The sequence below is a fragment of the Sander vitreus genome, chromosome 13 (assembly GCF_031162955.1).
Source record: "Sander vitreus isolate 19-12246 chromosome 13, sanVit1, whole genome shotgun sequence".
Taxonomy (NCBI): Eukaryota; Metazoa; Chordata; class Actinopteri; order Perciformes; family Percidae; genus Sander; species Sander vitreus.
The window spans coordinates 16,193,118-16,213,240 of record NC_135867.1 but is presented as its reverse complement, the minus strand read 5'-3'; the positions used below and the strand labels follow the sequence as shown (position 1 = coordinate 16,213,240).

The 20,123-nt window shown below is 41.9% G+C and overlaps 3 protein-coding genes across 5 annotated transcripts; all 3 read right to left on the bottom strand.

Moving 5' to 3' along the window:
• Positions 1–736: 736 nt before the first annotated feature.
• Positions 737–11,026, bottom strand: heatr6 (HEAT repeat containing 6). 2 transcript variants are annotated; one of them, XM_078265860.1, is made up of 20 exons: positions 10,696–11,026; positions 9,961–10,068; positions 9,689–9,829; positions 9,503–9,618; positions 9,151–9,265; positions 8,954–9,055; positions 8,671–8,835; positions 8,327–8,574; positions 7,885–8,059; positions 7,599–7,805; positions 7,176–7,275; positions 6,680–7,074; positions 6,438–6,560; positions 6,156–6,242; positions 5,458–5,592; positions 4,717–4,839; positions 4,476–4,600; positions 3,821–3,917; positions 3,392–3,596; positions 737–2,579 (listed from the first exon to the last, which is right to left on the bottom strand). In XM_078265860.1, the coding sequence occupies exons 1-20, from the start codon at positions 10,990–10,992 to the stop codon at positions 2,005–2,007; spliced, it is 3,639 nt and encodes a 1,212-aa protein (XP_078121986.1). In that variant the 5' UTR covers positions 10,993–11,026; the 3' UTR covers positions 737–2,004. The 2 variants fall into 2 exon arrangements, with proteins under 2 accessions (XP_078121986.1, XP_078121987.1); XM_078265861.1 differs by lacking the exon at positions 9,689–9,829.
• A 1,006-nt stretch (positions 11,027–12,032) lies between these two features.
• On the bottom strand, positions 12,033–13,834 carry dynll2b (dynein, light chain, LC8-type 2b). Its single transcript, XM_078265643.1, has 3 exons — positions 13,725–13,834; positions 12,899–13,043; positions 12,033–12,808 (listed from the first exon to the last, which is right to left on the bottom strand). The coding sequence occupies exons 2-3, from the start codon at positions 13,028–13,030 to the stop codon at positions 12,671–12,673; spliced, it is 270 nt and encodes an 89-aa protein (XP_078121769.1). The 5' UTR covers positions 13,031–13,043; positions 13,725–13,834; the 3' UTR covers positions 12,033–12,670.
• A 1,679-nt stretch (positions 13,835–15,513) lies between these two features.
• srsf1b (serine and arginine rich splicing factor 1b) lies at positions 15,514–19,830 on the bottom strand. 2 transcript variants are annotated; one of them, XR_013502830.1, is made up of 5 exons: positions 19,357–19,830; positions 17,925–18,118; positions 17,649–17,821; positions 16,472–17,069; positions 15,514–16,110 (listed from the first exon to the last, which is right to left on the bottom strand). XR_013502830.1 is itself a non-coding variant. In XM_078265642.1 (4 exons), the coding sequence occupies exons 1-4, from the start codon at positions 19,548–19,550 to the stop codon at positions 16,896–16,898; spliced, it is 735 nt and encodes a 244-aa protein (XP_078121768.1). In that variant the 5' UTR covers positions 19,551–19,830; the 3' UTR covers positions 16,391–16,895. The 2 variants fall into 2 exon arrangements, 1 of the variants encoding a protein (XP_078121768.1); XM_078265642.1 differs by lacking the exon at positions 15,514–16,110 and having other exon boundaries at positions 16,391–17,069.
• Positions 19,831–20,123: the final 293 nt, after the last annotated feature.

Sequence of the window (20,123 nt, the reverse complement as noted above, 5' to 3'; positions counted from 1 at the left end):
TCATCCACCAGCAGCTCTGAACATTGGTGCCCCCTGCTGGCTGTGTTAAACACCACCAATGTTATTACGTTATTTTAACCACCTATGATTTTAACAGTCTATGGTCAATACCAGTCATTTCCTGTAATTTACCGAATAAACAGTGTAGCTTGTGCAACTGTTGAACTAATTATAAATCACACAGAATCAGAGCACCAACAATTCACTCAAGTGAAATTATAAATTATAGCTTATTATATCTTTATACCTGCTTTATGATGTGTGCCAATTAAGAGCACACCACTGCAATTATTTATTTAAAATAAAAATTATTTATTTCACTTTCCATCGAAGCAACCACGACTTCAATATATTTCTATTCATAGGAGACCTTAGATAAGATAATTGTATCATATTTTGTGAAATATGTTATACGGGAGGAACTGGCAGCTTTTCAGTTTAGATAGTGACCTGTTTATGTACAAGCTCTTACTTTAATACTTTAGTGTTTTAAATCTAAGGTCAACTTCAGGAAAACAGCATGTTGCAAGACAGAGCAGATCAAATATTTCGCAGACATCGACACTTATTGTATGTCTATCTTGTGTTTAATAACTCTGAAACCACACTTTGGGAAATCACTGCCGCATGGAAGTCGTTTGTTAGTTCAGTCAGCGTCATCATTGCTGTGTTAACATAGACAATGTAGTGTATTGATACATGACTAATGATTGAAATAATTATTGGCTGCACAATGTTATTTAGATCAATAAAACTGTATTAAGATTCATTTCATATATCAAAATATATTTCAATATGGCAGATGTAATCAACCATGTTTCACTGTTATGTATTAAATCAGACAAAACTCTCCACACCTCAATAAATCATTTTCCTCATCTTAACTTGGGACAGCACAATTCTGTTAAACAATAACACAATATGTTCATCACAACATGATTCCACTGAAAAGTTACATTTGTCCATTCATTTGTTTTCAGAATATAATTTCACTACGTCTTTGTATATCAGATGTTTATTTATATAAGAGTGCAAGTGCAATTAGATAAATAAAAGGATATAAAAGCCAATGCAAACTTCAAAATATATTTAAATGTACATGAAAAAGAAAAAAAAAGTTTTTGAAAACAGCCCTGTGGTTCCTTGTGATGTCCTAAGATCTGATTATTACGAAGCAGGTTATAAAATCTTCGCCTTCAGTCACCGGTTAGTTTAAGGTTGGATGTCTCTCCTTCGATTGTCTGCCTGCTCTGATCCGTGCAACCTGAGAGAGCAGTCCTGGTGATCTCAGACAGTTTTCTTAGGTTGCTTTCACACCTGAGCAGTTTGGTCCGTTGTAATAAAACCCTGGAGCGTTTCGTCAGATAGTCCGGTCCGTTTGGGGTGGTGTGAAAGCTCATTTAAACTTTGGTCAGCTTGAAAACGGGGGGTCTATGTTGGCTTCCAAGTGAACTAGAAAGTGGATCACTTTAGGTGAGAATGCAATCCGACCCAAATATTGAAAGTGAACCAAAAACTAAAAATGTACTAGCCTGCAATTTCAACTTGTGGACTTGTATATTTTAAGGGATGATAACTTTCAAATTCATAACCTATTATGTACAAAAATTGCTCGTCGTCTGTTTAACAACCCATCACAATCTCTCTCTCATCAGGGCCCACCCTCTCCTTCACTCGCTGTCTTGTCAGCTGCTTATATTGTTTGCCTTCTACTAAAAAACACTAAAGCAAAACCTGAAAACCCAAGACGTTATAAATTTGATATTGCTCCATTATTTCTGAGACCAGAAGTGTCGTCCAATTTCACTCAGACATTCTGTCCAATAGACCAGCGACCGTGTGACATTTGTTTACAATGTTTGGCAAGTTTGACAAAGTGCAGTGTAAACAAACAATGAAAAATCCAACAGTGTTGCAACTTCACCCCTGATTCGCACCCAGTCTACCGAACTACAGGTGTGAAAGCGACCTTAAACCAAGCACTGCAGCTGGAAATGAGACTCTTTAAGGCCCTTCACAGGTCTTGAGCAAATCTTCCAGGAAATTAACTACCACCTCTTTACCTCTCTCCTCCTCTCCCCATCCCTCCCCTTCAGCCTTCATCTCCTTCAGTCTGATCAGGGTCTCCTGAAGACCTCTGACTCTCTGCTGAGGGGTAAAACTGTCCCCCGCCGCATCTTTTTCTCCATCTGCCCCCTCTCCTCCTCCTTCCTCTGCTCTGAGATATTTGATCAAATGCTCTTTGATGCCCCTCCCCTCCTCCCCGGCCAGCGATGCCCCAAGGGCGGGCATGTCCTGTGACTGGCTGACGCTGAGCAGGTGTAGAAGAGCTTGTGAGAGCGTGTGTCGCAGGCTGGCACTGTAGCGGTACTCTAAGAAGTCGTTTGTATCTTCGCTGTTCTCAAGAGCTGTGGCCAGGGAACGCCACACACAGCTGAACTGCTTTAAGTCGCCGTAGCAGCCGCGCTTGGCAGGAACTGCCAGGGCAGCAGCAGACTTGATCCGCACCTTGAAGTTCTTACAGGAAGTAACAACATGACAGAGAGAGGAGAATGCGTCACAAGACCACGGAGCCGAGTCTAAGAGGAAGAAAGAGACAGAAATTAACTGTTAAGTTTGACATGTAGGCATCAATAAAACAAAACTAAAATTCAGATCAGTCATAAACATTTAGGCAAACATGCTTATTTCCTTTCTTGCAAAGAGTTAAATGAGAAGATCAATACCATTCTCAAGTCTTTACGCTGAATGTGAAGCCAACGCCAGCAGGCAGTTAGCTTAGCTTGGCATTAAGACTGGAAACAGCTAACCTGGCTATGTCCAAAGGTAATCCTACCAGCACCTCTAGAGCGCACTGATTAACAGGTTTTGTATCTGCAGTTTTGCATTTAATCTGTACAAAAAAAACTAAATGTAAAAACAACAGTTTGTGGTTATACAGGAGAGTTACATGCTGGAACTATTTTTTGGCCCGAGCGCAATGATATTTTTGTCACAGTGAGGTTGCTAGGCAACTAGTAGAGACTCCAGGACGTCACTGTGTCTGGTCAAGAATTTGTTACACAGCATCAGATCTTTGTTAAAGAAATAGTTCAACATTTTCTGAAATACACCCGTTTTGCCGTTTCCAGTCTTTATGCTAAGCTTAGCTAAGCTAGCCATCTTCTTGCTTCATATTTAACGAAAAGATAAGAGCGGTGTTCATCTTCATCTTTATCTCCAGCTTTCAGCAAGCAAGCAAATATGTATAGTTCCCAAAATATGGAACTATTCCTTTAAATCCTGGTTGAAGCATGGTCAAAGAGTCAGGGCAATGACCCGTGTTGACCAATTCATACCGAGGGCAAACAAGGTGAATGTCCTTGGAAAAAGGAAATGAATGAACACTTACCGAGCGGAAGGGCTGGGTTTCTGAAAGCATTTCCCAAGGCGTAACAGGCATTCCATCTGACCTTCATAGTAGCCTCTGATTGGACAGTTTTAACCAGAGCAAGGACTGCATCTTCCAGCGGGCATTGGAACGCAGATCGGCTCAGCTGACTTTGACGCAGGAAATGAAGCAGATTCCCGAGTGCTCGCACTGCGTTAGACTTCACCTGGGGGGTGAATGAGGTTATACTAAGCAAGTTGGCATTAATGTAATAACATGATTAGGTCGATTGCCCATTCTCACAGATTCAGTCGTTTTCCTATTTGACTGAACTGTGTCCCAAACAGATCCATTTTGAAACTACTTCATAGCAGAACAAAATGTGGTAAGACTTAACAAATGGGAATGTTTGTGCCTTGCTCTTGTGTGTAAAAGAGTGAGCGCTCTCACCCTGTCTTTGTCGGCTGATGCTCGGGTGGCTGCCTGCAACATCTTGAGAAGCAGCATGTCGGACAACTCTTCCTGGAAGTCCACACCTACGCTCTCCCTGATAAAGAAACCGGAGATAAACAGATTACAAAAATACAATCTCTGATAACAGACTATATACCTTGAATTAGAGTTTAGATTCTCTGCCCAAGCCCAAGCCTGAACTTGACCCAACCCGGCAGATATATATGACAGACTGTGGCGAAGGACAGTATTAATTAGGTGATCGAGACAAGAAAGTCTCCTATATGGTTCCAGGGCTTTGATTATGTTGCTGCCTTGATCTGTACCCTCACTATTTGGCTGAGGGAGCTAGGGTCAAGTTTTTTTTTTTTACGTTTCTTCATTCAGATCATTTGTGATCCATTCCATTCTGAATAAACAAACAGCGCAGTTTACATGCTTCGTCCTTGTTGCATTATTCATTAAGATAATTCTAAACAGATTTCTGTAGTTCAAACAACTCAGAATTAAGGTTGAGAACGTCAGTTATAACGGCCCACGTATTAAAAAATTGTCGGGTTTAGATCGGGCTCATAATTAGTTAATATGTCGGGCTGATTTTTTGGGCCCGATCTAAGCTCTACCTTGAATTATTATATCCATGTTTTCTTACATATTAACAATAAGTGTGTCTGTGAGGTTGCCTAGGGACCAGGCGGCCTTGGCACGGACATTTGGAGATCGATCATCAAGTGCAGCGAGGATAGTGTTTGCTGTATCCGCCACGAACATCACATCCTGAACAGAGAAAAAGAGGGAAAAAAAAAAATCTCAACCTGTATAAAAGATCCTTATGGGTCAGCAACATGTTGCATGGTGTTCAGTATGCTCATAGTTGCTGTCAGTGTCCCTACCTCTCTGAGACAGGGGAACAGAATGTAGACTCCCAAAGCCCTGACGGCTGCGGTCTTCACCAGATAGTTTTCACTGTAGGTCAGCCCCAGCAGCACGGTGATGCACATCAGCTGCGTCTTTTCCTTAAAAACAACATCACACCTACAGCTCCATTAAAAGGTCCACTGTGTGGGAACATCTAGCGTTGAGATCATATATCGCAATCAACTCTCTCCCCGCCACGCAGTTCAAAGTACATATTACAGCTACGGTAGCCTTCACGCTTTTTTCTGATGACGCTGGTCTCTTGCTCTTTTCAATATCCTTTTTCTTTTTCTGGGCGAAGAAGAAGACTCCTGTTCCTGAAATTTGGATTTGGAATACGTGTGGTCCTCCATGTTTCCTTCTTCAAACTCACCGGGGCCGGGAAGTGACTATACCCATTAGCAGCACCTGTGAGTTTATCATGTGACAGCGAAAACACGAAAGGCGGAGCAGTATCTCCTGTATGTCCCTTACCGGCTAACGTATTTCAAGATGGCACATGAATATGGAGCGTCTACCCCAGTTCATGCGAATGCAAATGTAAAATTTCAAGCCAATAGGAATACTTGGAATTGATGGCGGTGGTAAATATTCATGAAAAAGGACAAGTTTGTGAACGGGCAACACAGATTTTGATAATGAACAACTAAACACGTTACACACTGGACCTTTACACACAGTGGTAGTTGTGTAGAAACAATCAAAGTGAAACTCACAGGCAGCTGTGCGAAGGCCTGCGGCAGAATGGAGGGGAGTGTGTCGCAGGCGCTCGTCTGCAGTGTGGGATGTTGTTCGTTCTGTAGCGCTCCGTTCAGAGGACCACTCAAAACTTCTGACCAAAAGAGCACCACCTATATCGTGCAAATATATGTATGAAAACACATTAATATATCACATTAATGCTAATGTTAATTAATATTGATAATAACCAAATGTTAGGGGGGGGGGGGTTAACTGTTCCTAAAAAGGGACATTAAAACTACGTTCTCCTTTCTCAAGTTAATGTTTTCAGAAAACAAACAATGACAACAAACAGCAATAGGACCTAAGAAACATTCTCTCAAAACAGGTCTACCCTGATACAGAATATATAGTTTAGATAGAGATAGATACTGTAGATAGACAGAGATAGATAGATACTGTAGATAGAGATAGATACTGTAGATAGAGATAGACAGATACTGTAGATAGAGATAGATACTGTAGATAGAGATAGATAGATAGATACTGTAGATAGAGATAGATACTGTAGATAGATAGATACTGTAGATAGAGATAGATAGATACTGTAGATAGATAGAGATAGATAGATACTGTAGATAGATAGATACTGTAGATAGATGGATAGATAGATAGATAGATACTTTATTGATCCCCATGGGGAAATTCAAGTTTAAAGACAGTTTGTCCTTACTTGGCTTATGGGGACCCTCAAGCTCTCAGGCACGTTGTTCTCTGGTCTGTACTGTTGGATTATTCCTGTCCCCAACTCCTCTAGTAACTAAATAAAAAACAATGACATACATATTAGTGCACAGGTCTCATTCTGTCTCGAGCCGTCATTTCACATCTAAATTCATATTTACACCATTTGTATTGCTGAAGCTTGGACATAGGTGCAGATAAGAGAAACAAGGCAAGAGACACACAAGAGTGGTCATTTACAGATGGCGTAAGAGAAACTTGAAGGCGTTACCTTTGCTCCATGCAGTTGTATGGAGGGGTCTGTCTCCCCAAGGCAGCGAGCGCTCACCTGCCCAATCTCACACAAACATGCTTGAGCTAGAGAGAAGTAGCCACGCACCAGGTGGGACATGACCTGAAACACACAGGACACACTTCAGATTTCATACTTCAAAAAACACCTTCAGATTTTTTTTAGAAATGGCTGTTTGGGGCTTTCTTTTGTCACTTTCTGTTTCACCCATTATCTATCACCTGTAGAGCTTCTAGCCGGACAGGGGAGGGCTCTAGAGCAGCACCCCCTCCTGTTCCCGCTCCCTCGCTGTCTGATTGGTCCTCTCTGGGCTGAGTCACCAGCAACACACACAGCTGCAGGAGCCACGGTGGGGCGGTGTCCTCCTCCCCCGGTGTGCGAGGAATGTGGGGGGAGTGTGCGTGCGAGCTCTGCAGGGAGGGTTTGACTGGTGTGCGAGAGGGCGAGGACACTCCGTCTCTTTGTCTCCAGCTGAGAGCCGAGTCCTGTGGCGTGAATGAGCCAGTGCTGCTGCTGACCTCCGGCTGTCGGAGGAGAAGCTGCACCTCAGGGAGAGGAGCCTGAGTCGTCACCAGAGCCCCATAAAGTGTCAGGACGGACACACGAACATTCACATCTGAAGACAGAGAGCAGTTGTATTAAAAGAAGCTTGTGTTGCCAACCTGTTCTCGTAAATCCTTGTGTGCAGTTCACTGAGTGCACAGACGAAATACAGACCTCTGTGGCGCACATAGGGACGCATCTGCTTCCAGAGCGGGCTGAGCAGACCAGGTCTGAGACGGTGGTAGGGAGCGTTTGCCACCAGGTAGGCTAGACACTAACAGACAGGATAAGCCATTAGAAGCTGTAGGTCCAATCCCAGTGATAGCAGCTATCACTCCCCAACAACATGTGTGCACGTTTGAAAACATGTTCCAGGTTTAACTTGACTTTTACACGAGCTGTACATGTAAGCTCAACGTTGAACTATCACACATTGCATAACAGAGGACAGTTGAAATCAATTTTAATCAAAATAAATCATTCTTTTGAAACGTTTTCAATGTTCAGACACTGGGCAACAAGAGAGAACAAAGTAGCAATAACACAGAAGAAAAAGCTTTCAGAAGGTTGATCACAAAACTGTGCATGTTAACGTACCTTTATGACCTGCGTGAGCGTCTGAGGGGAGGTCTCGGCCAGCAGAGCCAGACTGAGAGCGCGGTGCAGTTCTCTGACGGAAGTAGCCAGCGAGAAGGAGAAAGGGGTGTAAGATGTACGAGGAGACGCCGTATCTTCAGCCACAGCCAGGAACTGACGGGAGCCATCCAGCATGGCCGACAACACTTGAAGCGCAGACGCACGCACCTGGAGGGAGAGGGTACAGACGGATGCTACAGCCATACATTTCGAGGATAATTGTAACGCGAGTGAGGCTGTGTTGTACCTTTGGAGAGGGGTCCTTCCGTATAATTGTGAGGAGAGTGAGAGGCGGCAGCCCACCAACAGGAGAGTCAGGGATGAAGGAGGACCAGTACCCGTACAGAGTTCTCTTCTCTACAGCTTTCACCACCGCTAGCAGACAGTGCAGTGCTCCCTGACGCACACGACCGTGGTAAAGCCTAAGAGAGAAAGATGCTGCAGGATGAGTTCGCAGTTCATGCAGCATTAGGAGGAAAAAACTTTTCCATCCACTTTATAAAACGTTAAACCTTTTACAAAGCATAGTTAATTGTGTTTCTCAAATATAAAAGTCCTTTTTAAGACAAATGCTTGTAGCAATGAATGCAGTGGGGGGGAAAACCATCAACTTACAGTAAAAACAAAACAGGCATGCTTGTACCAAAAAAAAAAGAGATAGTTGTGACATGGGCAGTGTTTTTCTGTACCTTAATTTGCTCTGTGCACTGCCTTCTGGGTCAGAAAACTCTGAGTCAGAACTTGTTTTTTTCCAGGACGGGTAAAGAGACGGGCCGGAGGGTTTTGACAAGGACTCAACTTCACCTCTGCCTCCCTCTCTTCCACCTCCTTTCTGAAGTTCAGGTACTGGATCTCGATCATCTTCCTCTCCATCGTCACCCCTGCTCTCCTCAGTGCTCGTCTTCTTCCCCTTTCCCCTGGATTTCCTCTTTTTATTCTGGAAGAGAGACATGAAAAACATTTCAACCAAAAATGTGTGTTTCATCACTCATTTTGAAACGCCTCTTACTACAAAAATGAAGACTTGTCTTACCCCTGAGGTTTTGCCTGGCACCGCGGCATCCTTTTGTGATTCAATGGGTTTTGGTGGTTCAACAGGTTTTGATGCAGAGAGACCTTCGTACTGAGGAAGAGGTGATGGGTAAAGAACAGCCGGCCACTCGACACTCACACCTGGGGTTCCCTGGAACAAGAGCCTCTGCAGAAAACATGTACCAAATGATTACTACAATAGATTACTGTCATGTTTGTTTGTGTTTAAAAAAAAAAGGGCAAAAAAAGTGATAATGCAATTACAAAATCTGAAAATGTTGTACCTTAAGTGCAGCCAGTACAGACCCAACCTCCTCTCCTCCACCAAATTTCCACTTCCCACCTGAGAGACAACACTGAAGTCCCTTCAGTGCTGCCTGGATCACCTACACACAGAACACAAGGGCAGGCATAGATCAACTACGATTAAATGTATTTTTCCCCATAAGAATTTTCTTTACATTATGCCATTTATCTGTACCATGCAGTAGAAGAGTTCATCCGTGTTGGGAGGTTTGGGTGACTGCAGTGTTTTCAGGAAGACTCTGAAAGATACACTTCTGTATTGATCATCCAAAGGTGGCTGACCAGGGATCCTGTAGAGAAACAATCCAGCCAACCACAGTATTTACAGGTTGTGAACACAACACTGACATATCATCATCTTTTAGGTTGATATGGAACCCTAACTCAAAGCTTTAAAACACCTCTTCAGAAACAAATTCAGACACACCATGTCCATGTTTTATAGTCTACAAAGTGGACGCACATTACACACAGACAAAAAATGCACTATGGCTACTGGCTAAATGTATCAGCACACTAAAGCCTACCTGAGACAGATGTTGGCCATACAGGTAAGCGCAACACGGCGTAACTCCATATTTGGCTGAGATGGAGAACTATACAGCAAGAGGACTCCGTCTTCACCCAGCAAGTCATTGAGGTGCTATGAATGAGAAAAACCACAATGAATATATTCAGCAGTTATCATACACTTGTACGCTACAAATATCTACCTGGTGGCACTGAGGTCCATTCCCATACACTATTGTGGAGAGTGCCAAGAGGACATCTGAGTGTGTCCACATACTGCACACTTTCAGCGCACCGGCGGTATAATTCACCAATACATCCAAGGTCCGCTCGTCCATTATTACCTTAAGAAACATTGAGAAGAGAAAGTAAGAGGGACAGAACATTTCAGGTGAGTACATATGCAGTCATGGTCAGTACATGAGTAGATATTACATTAGTAAAAGGTCTACTCTTACTTAAAGCTAGTTGTTACCTTTAGCTGATTGAGTAGATGATGTACTAGCTGGCAGAGTTTGATGACTAAATGTTCTTGACTCAGTGGCACAAGACAGCTGGCATGTTTCAACAGGGTGCACACATCCTGAAATGGAAATTAATAGACAAACAAATAATCCTGGATATCACATATGCTCATTTTGTTGATTAAGTAGAAGCTTGATACAAAAAGAAAAGGCAAACTTTTTTTAAAGAACATTTAGGTGAGAGCAAAACTCAATTGCACTTTGTTTTTCCAGGGGTGTTGTTAAATGGTTGGTAGGACAGTACTATATAGGTTGCTAAGGAGTAACAAGGTGGCTGTTAGTTATTATAATGGTATGCCATAGATATAAAACACAAGTGGTTGCTAGGGTGTCCTGTACAGTTGCTATGGCAGTACTATGTGCTATGGTGTTATCTGTGGTTGCTAGGGCGATGGGTGGCTGCTATGGTGTACTCCATGGCTGCTAGGTGGTTGCTAGGGTGTTTAGCATCTTTGTGCATAGATCTTTGGGTGTATCATGACGTGGATATGTTGATACTGGTCAGTTGCTAGGAAGTACTGCATGACAGGATGCTTTCACTAAAGAAAAAAAATGACCACATGAATTTTTAATCACACATCTGATTTCAGTAGTATTCATTAGTTTGTTGTTTTGCATTTTCAGTATCACAAGTTAAGTTGAATACATACAGTCGTCACTACAAGACCAAAGACAGTATGAGTTACCTCTGGTCGGATGTTGATATTGGGGTCAAAGGTTTTGTTGTAGTTTTCGGACAGTAGCTGGTCAAACAGCAGGTTGAGCTCCTCTCTTAACTGGCCAGAGTCTGCTCGCAGGGCTCGGAGTTTTGCTGCGCAGCGGGAAAACTGTTTCTCGACGTCCGACGGTGAGCCGAGCCGCCAACCATCCGTTCCGAGCGGAGTGAACGGGGCGGCCTCCGCTGATAAAGCCACCGGAGGAAAAACAGGGACATTACTACGGCTCATAAGGGCCGGCGCTAACAACTCCGTTTGTGCCGCCATATTTGTAATCGGGGAAGTATTTCCCTTGCTTGGTGGATCTCGCCCCTCCTTTCAAGCTTGATATCCAAATGTCAGGCTCATTACTGCCCCCTACAGTGTAAACCAGGAACATCGCCTCCCTCTGAAACAGATGAAGAAACTACAGCATCACTATGTAAAAATACACCATTACAAGAAAAAGTCCTGCATCCAACAATGTTAGTGCAGTAATTGAGTATCAAAAGATTTAATCATTTTCACAACTGCACCTTTTACATATTTATGTAATATTTGATTATTTTGTATACATTTTCTTGTTGAGTTTTTCGTGTTTGTATAGAGATGGGCAGTAAACTAGTCGTGGCATTGGTCCATGCTGTATATCTCTATCTATAAACATAAATAAATATTTACTGATGCATTCATGCATATGCATTTAAAGGTGCAGCTGAACAAGGTGAAGCTAGCTCTGTGGTCTGGCAATGCAAGACTTAAAAAGGTATGGTAGAGCTAATTCTTAGTTTATTATTTATAGGTTAGTTTAACCTATAACAGTGCATCAGTTTTTGGATACAACTTCTAATCAGAAAGGATTTTTAACTATTGATGTCAGGTAAACGTAGGAGTAAAGACTACAATTCCTTTTATATGTAGTATCGTAAATCAATCTTTAAAAAAAAACTTAAATTATAGTTTAATTTTGTAATTCCTTCTGCTGTATGTTCGCAGTTCATTTCCCCTAACACTTGCCCTAATGCTGGTTAATACAATTTCAAAAACTACACTTTTCAAAAGCTTTCCACCAGTGTTGAATGTTCATGTCTCAATTTGTGGACTCGAGTAGACATGGATGTCCCATCTACCTGTTCCAATAGAGCAGTATGTCCCCTGCATCTGGAAACTTATTCTGTATACATGTGAGAAACCATTCTTAACATGACTGTTTGCAGCCTCAAGAGCATAAGTGTGTATCATTGTTCACAATGTTATGATCAGAATGTCAGGACATTTGAGTTTAGTACATGGTAGTGAAGCAAATTCAAGGCACGCATAGACATGAGTCACATTTTGAACCACTTTACTGTGTCAAAGTTGTTTTGTGCTCAACATGTTGAAAATATCACAATACCAAAATGCACACTAATTCACATTCCAGAGATCTACAGCACTAACATTGTAAAGATTCACAACTGAAGTGGAAACAGGAATGTTCAAGCATGTACAAAACCTTCAATCTCTTGGCATGTAATTTTCTTTATTAAGTGTAAGCAACAGCCTTGGAATTTATATTCAATCTCAGTCAACACTGAAAATTAAAAGGCATTTCAACAAAAAATGTCTGTTGCTCGTTCCATGAAAAATAAGTTATTATACAACATATCCATATGAAACAATGTCCGTCAATGCACAGCAAAAATAATATCCGGAAATTAGTCATGTAACTGTCAGATGTGAAAATGCTGACTGAGTGCTGGAATGGGGAGTCGTTTGAAGAATGTCACATTGAATCACAAGTCCAGGCACAACTACAGCGCCATCCACAGATGGTAGTGTTGTGGGTGGCAAACAATAACAGACTGAAGCAAGCAGGAAACCAGGAGGTAGGCATGTCAGCAGAAAGGTGGTTGCAAATGTACAGCGTGGCACAAAAGTATTAAGGGCTGAATTAAAAGTAGTTTTCCGAGGGCATGTTTGGATTTCAGCCCGACTTGAACAGTAGAATGGCCACTTGGCCCAGGTAGAAGTAGATGAAATGCTTCGTCTCGTGCGTCACGTAGCTCCCAAAATTCCTCCCAACAATGCAATGCCATGTGGGGTTGTACTTCTTGTCAAACTCCTGGAGGGGAGACAATTGCAATAGCATGGATGATAACATTAACAGGTTTCATTTACATGCTTGTACTATTTTGATATTGATTTTATGTACCTTTTTGACATAGGCAGCAATATCCTTCTCAATGTTGTACTTTTCCATAGCCTGCATGGCACAGTCCACTGCATCCTGCTGCATTTCATCAGACATGTCTGCATTCTTTATCACTGCCTTCTTGTCAGACATTTTGGCTTTTTGACTGCACAGAAGAAAAAAAAAAATTTTTTTTCCCTCATTATTACTAGTTCTAGTTTAAACAGTGAGCCTTGTTCCATTTTCATGACACAGCTGCCACCATTTGCTTATATAAAACATCAGCTATAGTTATGAGGCTACTTCTATCCAATCCAATTAACTGGATAGAAGGCCTCAAGAAGCAGGATTACCAAATCAACTACATAACTTGGTAGGAAAAACCGTGATCGTCCTCTGAAAGAGTTGTTCTGGATTACACTGAGTGCAGTTATATAGACAACTCAGTAATGTAGGTTTTATAAGACAGACACAATGGGTCCTGATTGCGAGTATCACAATAAGCCATAAAAGAAGGTTGCTGACATGACATGACCATGCCTGCAACTGCATTGTGCAGCTGACAGCATTAGAACTTTGATTTACGCTGCTTGTGAAGCAACACTTAACCATTTCCGCACATATTCAAACACAAGTTAACGCCACTCCTGTAATTCAACTAAATTTGTCAGGTTTACACATAACAATGCAAAGAAAGTGCCATTCATTCAGCTTCTCGGGACAAATACAGATGCTCAGACGAGATTAGCATGCCAGCAAGAGAAGCCTCAGTATTCCCTCTCTGCTCTGCTGACAGTGTGTACAGGTTGTATTAGCAATAAACACAGAATTATGCAGCAACACTTACCGTCTCTCAGCGAAATTAAATTGTTTAGAGTTGTGCGTTACGGATAGCTACACAGTTCTTCGTTCATTTATGCAAAGAAAGCGTGCGTCTCTGCTCCGCCCTCCACATCGCATTCGCTATCTGATTGGCTGGAGGGAAGCCTCCACCCTGGTGACGGCGCTTTTCACTGGCGGACAGGGACTGCATCTTATTTCCACCCAGAATGCACTGTTTTCAACCCCAATCCCCCCTCTCCCATCAGAGAAAGTGATTGATCCAGGTGATCGGGTTGATCGATGGTATTGATCTGCATTATAACTTGGGAGAGCTTGCAACGCAGAATAAGATTAGACCCAAACAGGGGAGGAAAGGCACGAGTCGATGTGCATTTTAAGTGTAATTGGTGCCAGTTGTAACAGGGACAGTCTCTGAACTGTAAGAGGATATTCTGAGTCATAAATAGTACCAGACAATTCCAAAAAAGCCCTTCAGTCTAGTTAGATAAGTGTCTTGTCTGTAATTTCGTGTTCTTTCATCTCACTGTAACCTTTTAGATGGACAGAGTAATTCATAGTAGATAGAAGTAGATACAAAAAATAGAAACACAAGAATGTGATATTGATAGGTTCAATAAAAGATATTTAACTTTGTTGAAGAGAACAAAACTTAAAAATATTGGAAATTATACTTAGCATAATCAAAACTCATCTTCTGCAGCATAAGACTGAAAAAAACAAACATTAAAAGGTCACAAACCCTTATCACACCCCAGCCATCCCTACCTGTCAATGGTCGCCCACTATTTACCACTCTAGATCATGGATGTATAAAGAGATACGGATAAAAAATGTTGTTTGCTGTACAGATTGTGGAGCCCCTTTAGGCAAATTTTTGATTTGTGATATAGGGACATATAAATGAAGTTGATTTGACTATGTTGTTCCTGTTATGTCCTATGTTTATCATTGTGTAAGTTAATTGAGAGAAACAAAAAAACAGAATCAAAATCCTTGTACAGTATGCGTTTACATGCTTGAACAATAAAGCTGATTCTGATAGAACACAAAGTTGTAGCCACAACAGCAGAACTTGAAATATGGATGTTGTTGCAAAGAAGTTACAAATTCTAAAAAATGGATGCTTCCCACACAGCTTCAACCCAAAAGCAAAGAAGATCTATACATCACCAGTTTCAAGGTGGGCACCCAATTCAGCATCCGAACAAATGTGAACACAATCTCCCCGGTGGTCCCTGAGTTAGGCATTGAATAATGGCCAGAAAAGTGTTTTTGCATTAACAATATGACAGTGAAGTTCACCTTTTGGAAATAACATCACATCGATTTATCCTATTGACATTTGTGTGAAATCTTTTACATAATTAGTGTATTAATGACATTTGTGCCAGATGTAATGGAATTCTCTCCAGGCGTTCCTGATACCACATTCACAGGATGGACATGTGGCCTTACTCCACTTCATTCATTTGACAGCTGGAGATACTAGTTACTTTGCATATTCAGATTTCATGTACAAAACACAAGTTTATAAAATGTAACCCATTGTTATAGATTAAATGCAGGCTTTATAATAGCAAAAGGCACCTACTCAGATACGCTCTCCTTTGTACTGGTTAAAAAAAATAAGTTTAAAAAAAACAGCACACTATAAGCATTATGAGGCATCAAGTCCTCCAGAAACAACTGGTATTACATACAGGCTGTTCATGTACTGTGCATGCGTACTGGTATTTTTGTGTCCAACCTTTTGTTGTATTAGACATGCTGGGAAAGAAAAACAAACACTTAACTTATGTTATTGAAAGTTTTATTAAAAGAGAATAAAGCTTTAGGATACTGGAGATTGTACTTAAGAAAATCAGAAATCATCCTCTGCAGCAAAAGACTGACCTAAGAAAAAGATACAAACCGCATTAAGGTCACATTCCCTTGTCGTATCCCAGTCCTCCCTCTTCCCTCCCTCCTCCACGGTAATGGTCGCCCACTATTTACCACTCTCCTTAAGCGTGTGGATCCATCCTGCACCTCCCAGCCCTCCTCCTGGTTTTGAGCGGAGCTTTGCTCTTCTTTTATAATTTTGAAAAACAAAAATCTGAAAAATAATCGCTCCTCATAGTGCCGTCAGTAACTGTGTCTCTGAGGTCCCACACAAAATGGAAAAAAAAAAATTTATTAGGATTATTTGAAAGCCAATTTAGTTTTGAATATTTCAGAATTTCCGGTTTGATGGGGTTATGTGGACAGGGCCGGGGGTCAGGATCCTCTCCCGGGAAAATGCTCCCATGCTCCTGATCCATGTATCCATCCTGAAGCCTAATCCTAATCCTGATCTGATCCTGAATCCTGATCCGGCTCCGAAATGGGGGGACAATGAGCCCAGTCCAAACCTTCAGAATACCAGCAGAACCAAAGAGAAGGAGGCAAGTTAGAATCACACCTTCAGAAAATACTAAAATAAAAATGTCAAATGCATCTACCAGGGAGTTTACTTTACTTTGAGACAAACAGGGAACACCATCTATAATCAGTCCCCAAAAACTAAAATTTACTTTGAAGACTAAAAGACAAGCAAAACAAACACAAGCTTTGGGTCTCCAAATACACAGTGGTATACAGAACCTGTTACAACTGAAAACATTCAACAGCGACACTATTGTCAAGTGTATGTATAAAAAAAAATAAAATAAAAAAAAAACTCAACAGCCTTATAATGCAGATTTCACAGTTGACAAGGCACAGCCATCATACCATTGGTGCCATATTTGACTCCTCCTCCTGTTTATCTTAATATGAACTGTTTCCTCTGTTCCCATCCTATCTTGTTCCTCTGAACTCTACAGAGAGACACACAAGAGGGTCAAAGAACAGTAGTATATGCTTAAAAGAAGTAAAAACGTTCCAAATGAAACAAAGCAGAGGACAAGAAGGAGAAAAGTATAGAGGGGTGAAAGATGGTTAGCAGAAAACTGATTTTGATGAGAAGGGGTAAAGGAAGAACGACAGAGTGAAACGGGGCCTTGTACAAAAACGAAAAATAAAAAATAAAACTGCAACAAAAAGTGGGGGAATAGGGACCACACAAGAAGACATAAGACATGAGATGTTCCGTGGTGAGTATACAGGATTTGTTGAGCGACGTGAAGATTTCCTCTCTGCTTTAGTTAAGGTGGATCTAGGTGCGGGAGCGGGAGCGGGAGCGGGAGCGAGAGCGGCGAGGAGAGTAACGTGGAGACCCTCTGCTGCGACGTGACCCACTCTTGCTTCGACTTCGGCTACGAGAGCGAGAACGACCATAGCTGGGGCTGCGAGGACCGTCCACCTTCACACGAATATAGGCCGTCTCTCCCTGAACACACACAAAGACACAACTAAGCATACGCAACCATGCACAAGTTGCTAAATGAGACTCTGGTAGACAGAGGACTCAAATACCTATAGTCACAATAAATGCTTTGGGGATCATATCAGCTCTCAATACTGCATTTGTACATATAGTGTGCTTATAGATGCAGTTTCAAAATTAACACACGTTAACCTTTGAATTTGTAATTGGCCATGCATACATGCAAAGATGATCATCAGCTGCATGAATACTTAAATTGGACATCTTAAAGACTTCCTCTGGGATAGTTGCTTAACTTACAAAACATATTTTGTGGTTCATTAGTAAAGCCTTCACTTGGACCAAAAATATATCAATGCATGTTTGTTTAAAAATCTGATAAAATCATTGAAGCTTATTTTTTTACCAATGTTACCATCATTGTCATCACTCAGGCATAGCGAGAATTACAATGCAACATTACATAATCATTCAAACTTAACATTGGCCTTTGACTGCCTGCTTGGTCATTTTCACATTCACAATGTAACCCCTTCCACAGCCATTCCTTATGTTAGCTTGAGGCTGAAACCATTTACGTACCTCATGAGAGCGAAACTTGGTGTTATCCAATTGACGGACAGCGTAGGTCATGTCTTCTTTGCGTACAAACTCCACCACCCCGGTGCCATCACGGTACACATCAGCATAACATACATCCCCTGCTTCTCGCATGTGATCCTTCAGGTCCTGCCAGCTTCCACTGGAAGGAAGACCTGACAAGAAAAGGTGATGTAAGACTCATATGTTCATCTACACACTTACGTAAATAGATAACCTGCAAAGCATAACCTGCAGAGGGAGGAACACATCACCCACCTGACACAACAACCCTGTACTCTGAACGTCGGGAAGGCGGGCCATGCCTTCCCCTTTGGGGTCCCATTGGTCCTCCACCACCACCACCTCCTCCTCCTCCTCCACCTCCCCGTCCACTTCTAGGAAACTCAACACGCAGGCGGTAGCCATCGTAGTCGTAACCATCGCGGCCGTAGACAGCATCCTCAGAATCCCTGTGAAATCCCGAAGTTACAAATCATCAACACTAGTTTTACAATACTAATACTTTACTAGTTAATGACCCCAGATACTAGTTAAGCTGATTGGTTTGTTTTGGTCGTGTATGTTGGTTGTGTACGTATCTTACAACTACTGGCCTATACTGATGGAAATGCATCTTGCTCAATTAGTGTACGTCCATAGAAATAAAATGGATAGAAGGGTCATTGAACTGTTTGCCGTGGTCATTCGATGAGGATCGAACAACAAAATGGCGATTGTTCTTAGTTGTCATGGTGACAACACGTGTTAGTGGGGCAGTAAACTGAGTCGCAACTCGCTGGGAGCTTAATACATCCATGGCTGGAAAGAGAGCGGCCCGACAATGGATGTATTATGGGTACACAGTTCAAGGGAGACGTTATCCGAAGCTGCGGGGAGAGGAGAAACAGTTAGACCCAGCGGCAGCGGAACGTTGGACCCAGGCCGCGACTCATTCTCTATAACCAATGCAACATGAAGGGACGGCATAAATCTACCTTAACAAGGGAAATCTGTGGTGGGAAACATGAAACGTGACTCTTTAATTGGAAGCATAACAGCATTAGGTATAGCTATATAAGAAAGAAGGTACTGTAATGCCATGTGTCTTGTTTGTCTGACCACAAAGATGTTCAATGTACCATGTCTGGCAAGAAAAGGCAACATGTTCACATTTGAGAAGCTGGAACCAGAGAATGTTGAAAATGTTCTTGAATGATTAATCAATTAATTTGCTGTCGATCAACTAATCACTGCAGCTTTAAATTCTACACCACCTGTGTATTAGGCATTTTATTATTGGCCTTGTTGGGCAAAAAATCCGTAATAATCCTTCAGCATATTGTAATGCAAGTGGCCTTAGTGAAAACTAGACTTCTGCATCTCCTCTTGGCTCCGTTTTCAGGCGTTCATATTGGCTTTTCTGCGAATGCATTGCCCGTGAGACAAAGAGCTGCAGAAAGAGGTCTCACTCCACTTCAAATTCGAGTTTTTTTTGTTGCATTCCACCCACTGCATCTTTAACGTAGCTACCTCTTTAAACGGTTTTAACATTTAAATCCTCAATGAAGGTAGTATTGACTGCACATATACCTAATACATTGGCAACTGAGTGTATGTGCCTGTTGGTAGGAGTGTGTGCCAGCTAGCTATACATTTTGAAAGCGCGTGTGCGTGTAAGCCATCTATGTGGCGGGAGAATGCAACTCACCTCGGGTCCTCGAACTGCACGAAGGCAAACGGTGGTCCTCCTCTTCGATTTTTCAGATCAATATCACGAATGGCACCATATTTGTAAAATAAGTCTTCGACGTCCTTTGAGCGGATGTCGGGAGGGAGATTCCCCACATATATCCGACAGTCGTTGCTCCCTGCTGGTCCTCGAACTATACCTCCGCCAGACATGTTAGCACAAAACTAGCTAACAATAACAGTTAACGTTAGCTAAGGAAGTTAGCAAGCTGGCTAAACAGGTCCCCTCCGGCCGAACACACGATAAAATTACGCTTAGGTAGTTCACTTAATATATTATACTACCGGCGAATTACTCGTTAACAATTTAGCTAACGTTACAGCTGAAATCCTTCGGGGTGAATGTCAAAACAATCAAATGAACACGAGCTAAAAGTTGCAAGCCGCGACTCAAGCCCTCCTCCAACAAAGCGCTCTTCTTCAGTGGTGTGGTGGATCACAACTAGCTTTAAATGTGCGCACACCGCCACCTACCGCACTGGAGTTTGAGTCATCCTACAACATGTATAACACAATGTCACCTCAAGGTCCATTCAGCAGCTGTTGTGGAGCTTTCGATCATATCAAGTGAGCTTCATCAGCGGACAAAAATGTTTGGACATCTAGCTACAATTCCAAAACAACTGGGGAAATTCCATCTGCTAATGAAAATGATGTACTATGATCAAAAACTACTAAATAAAGCTTAAGGTGAGATTGTTTTGTCAACAGTATGTATCCTTTTTG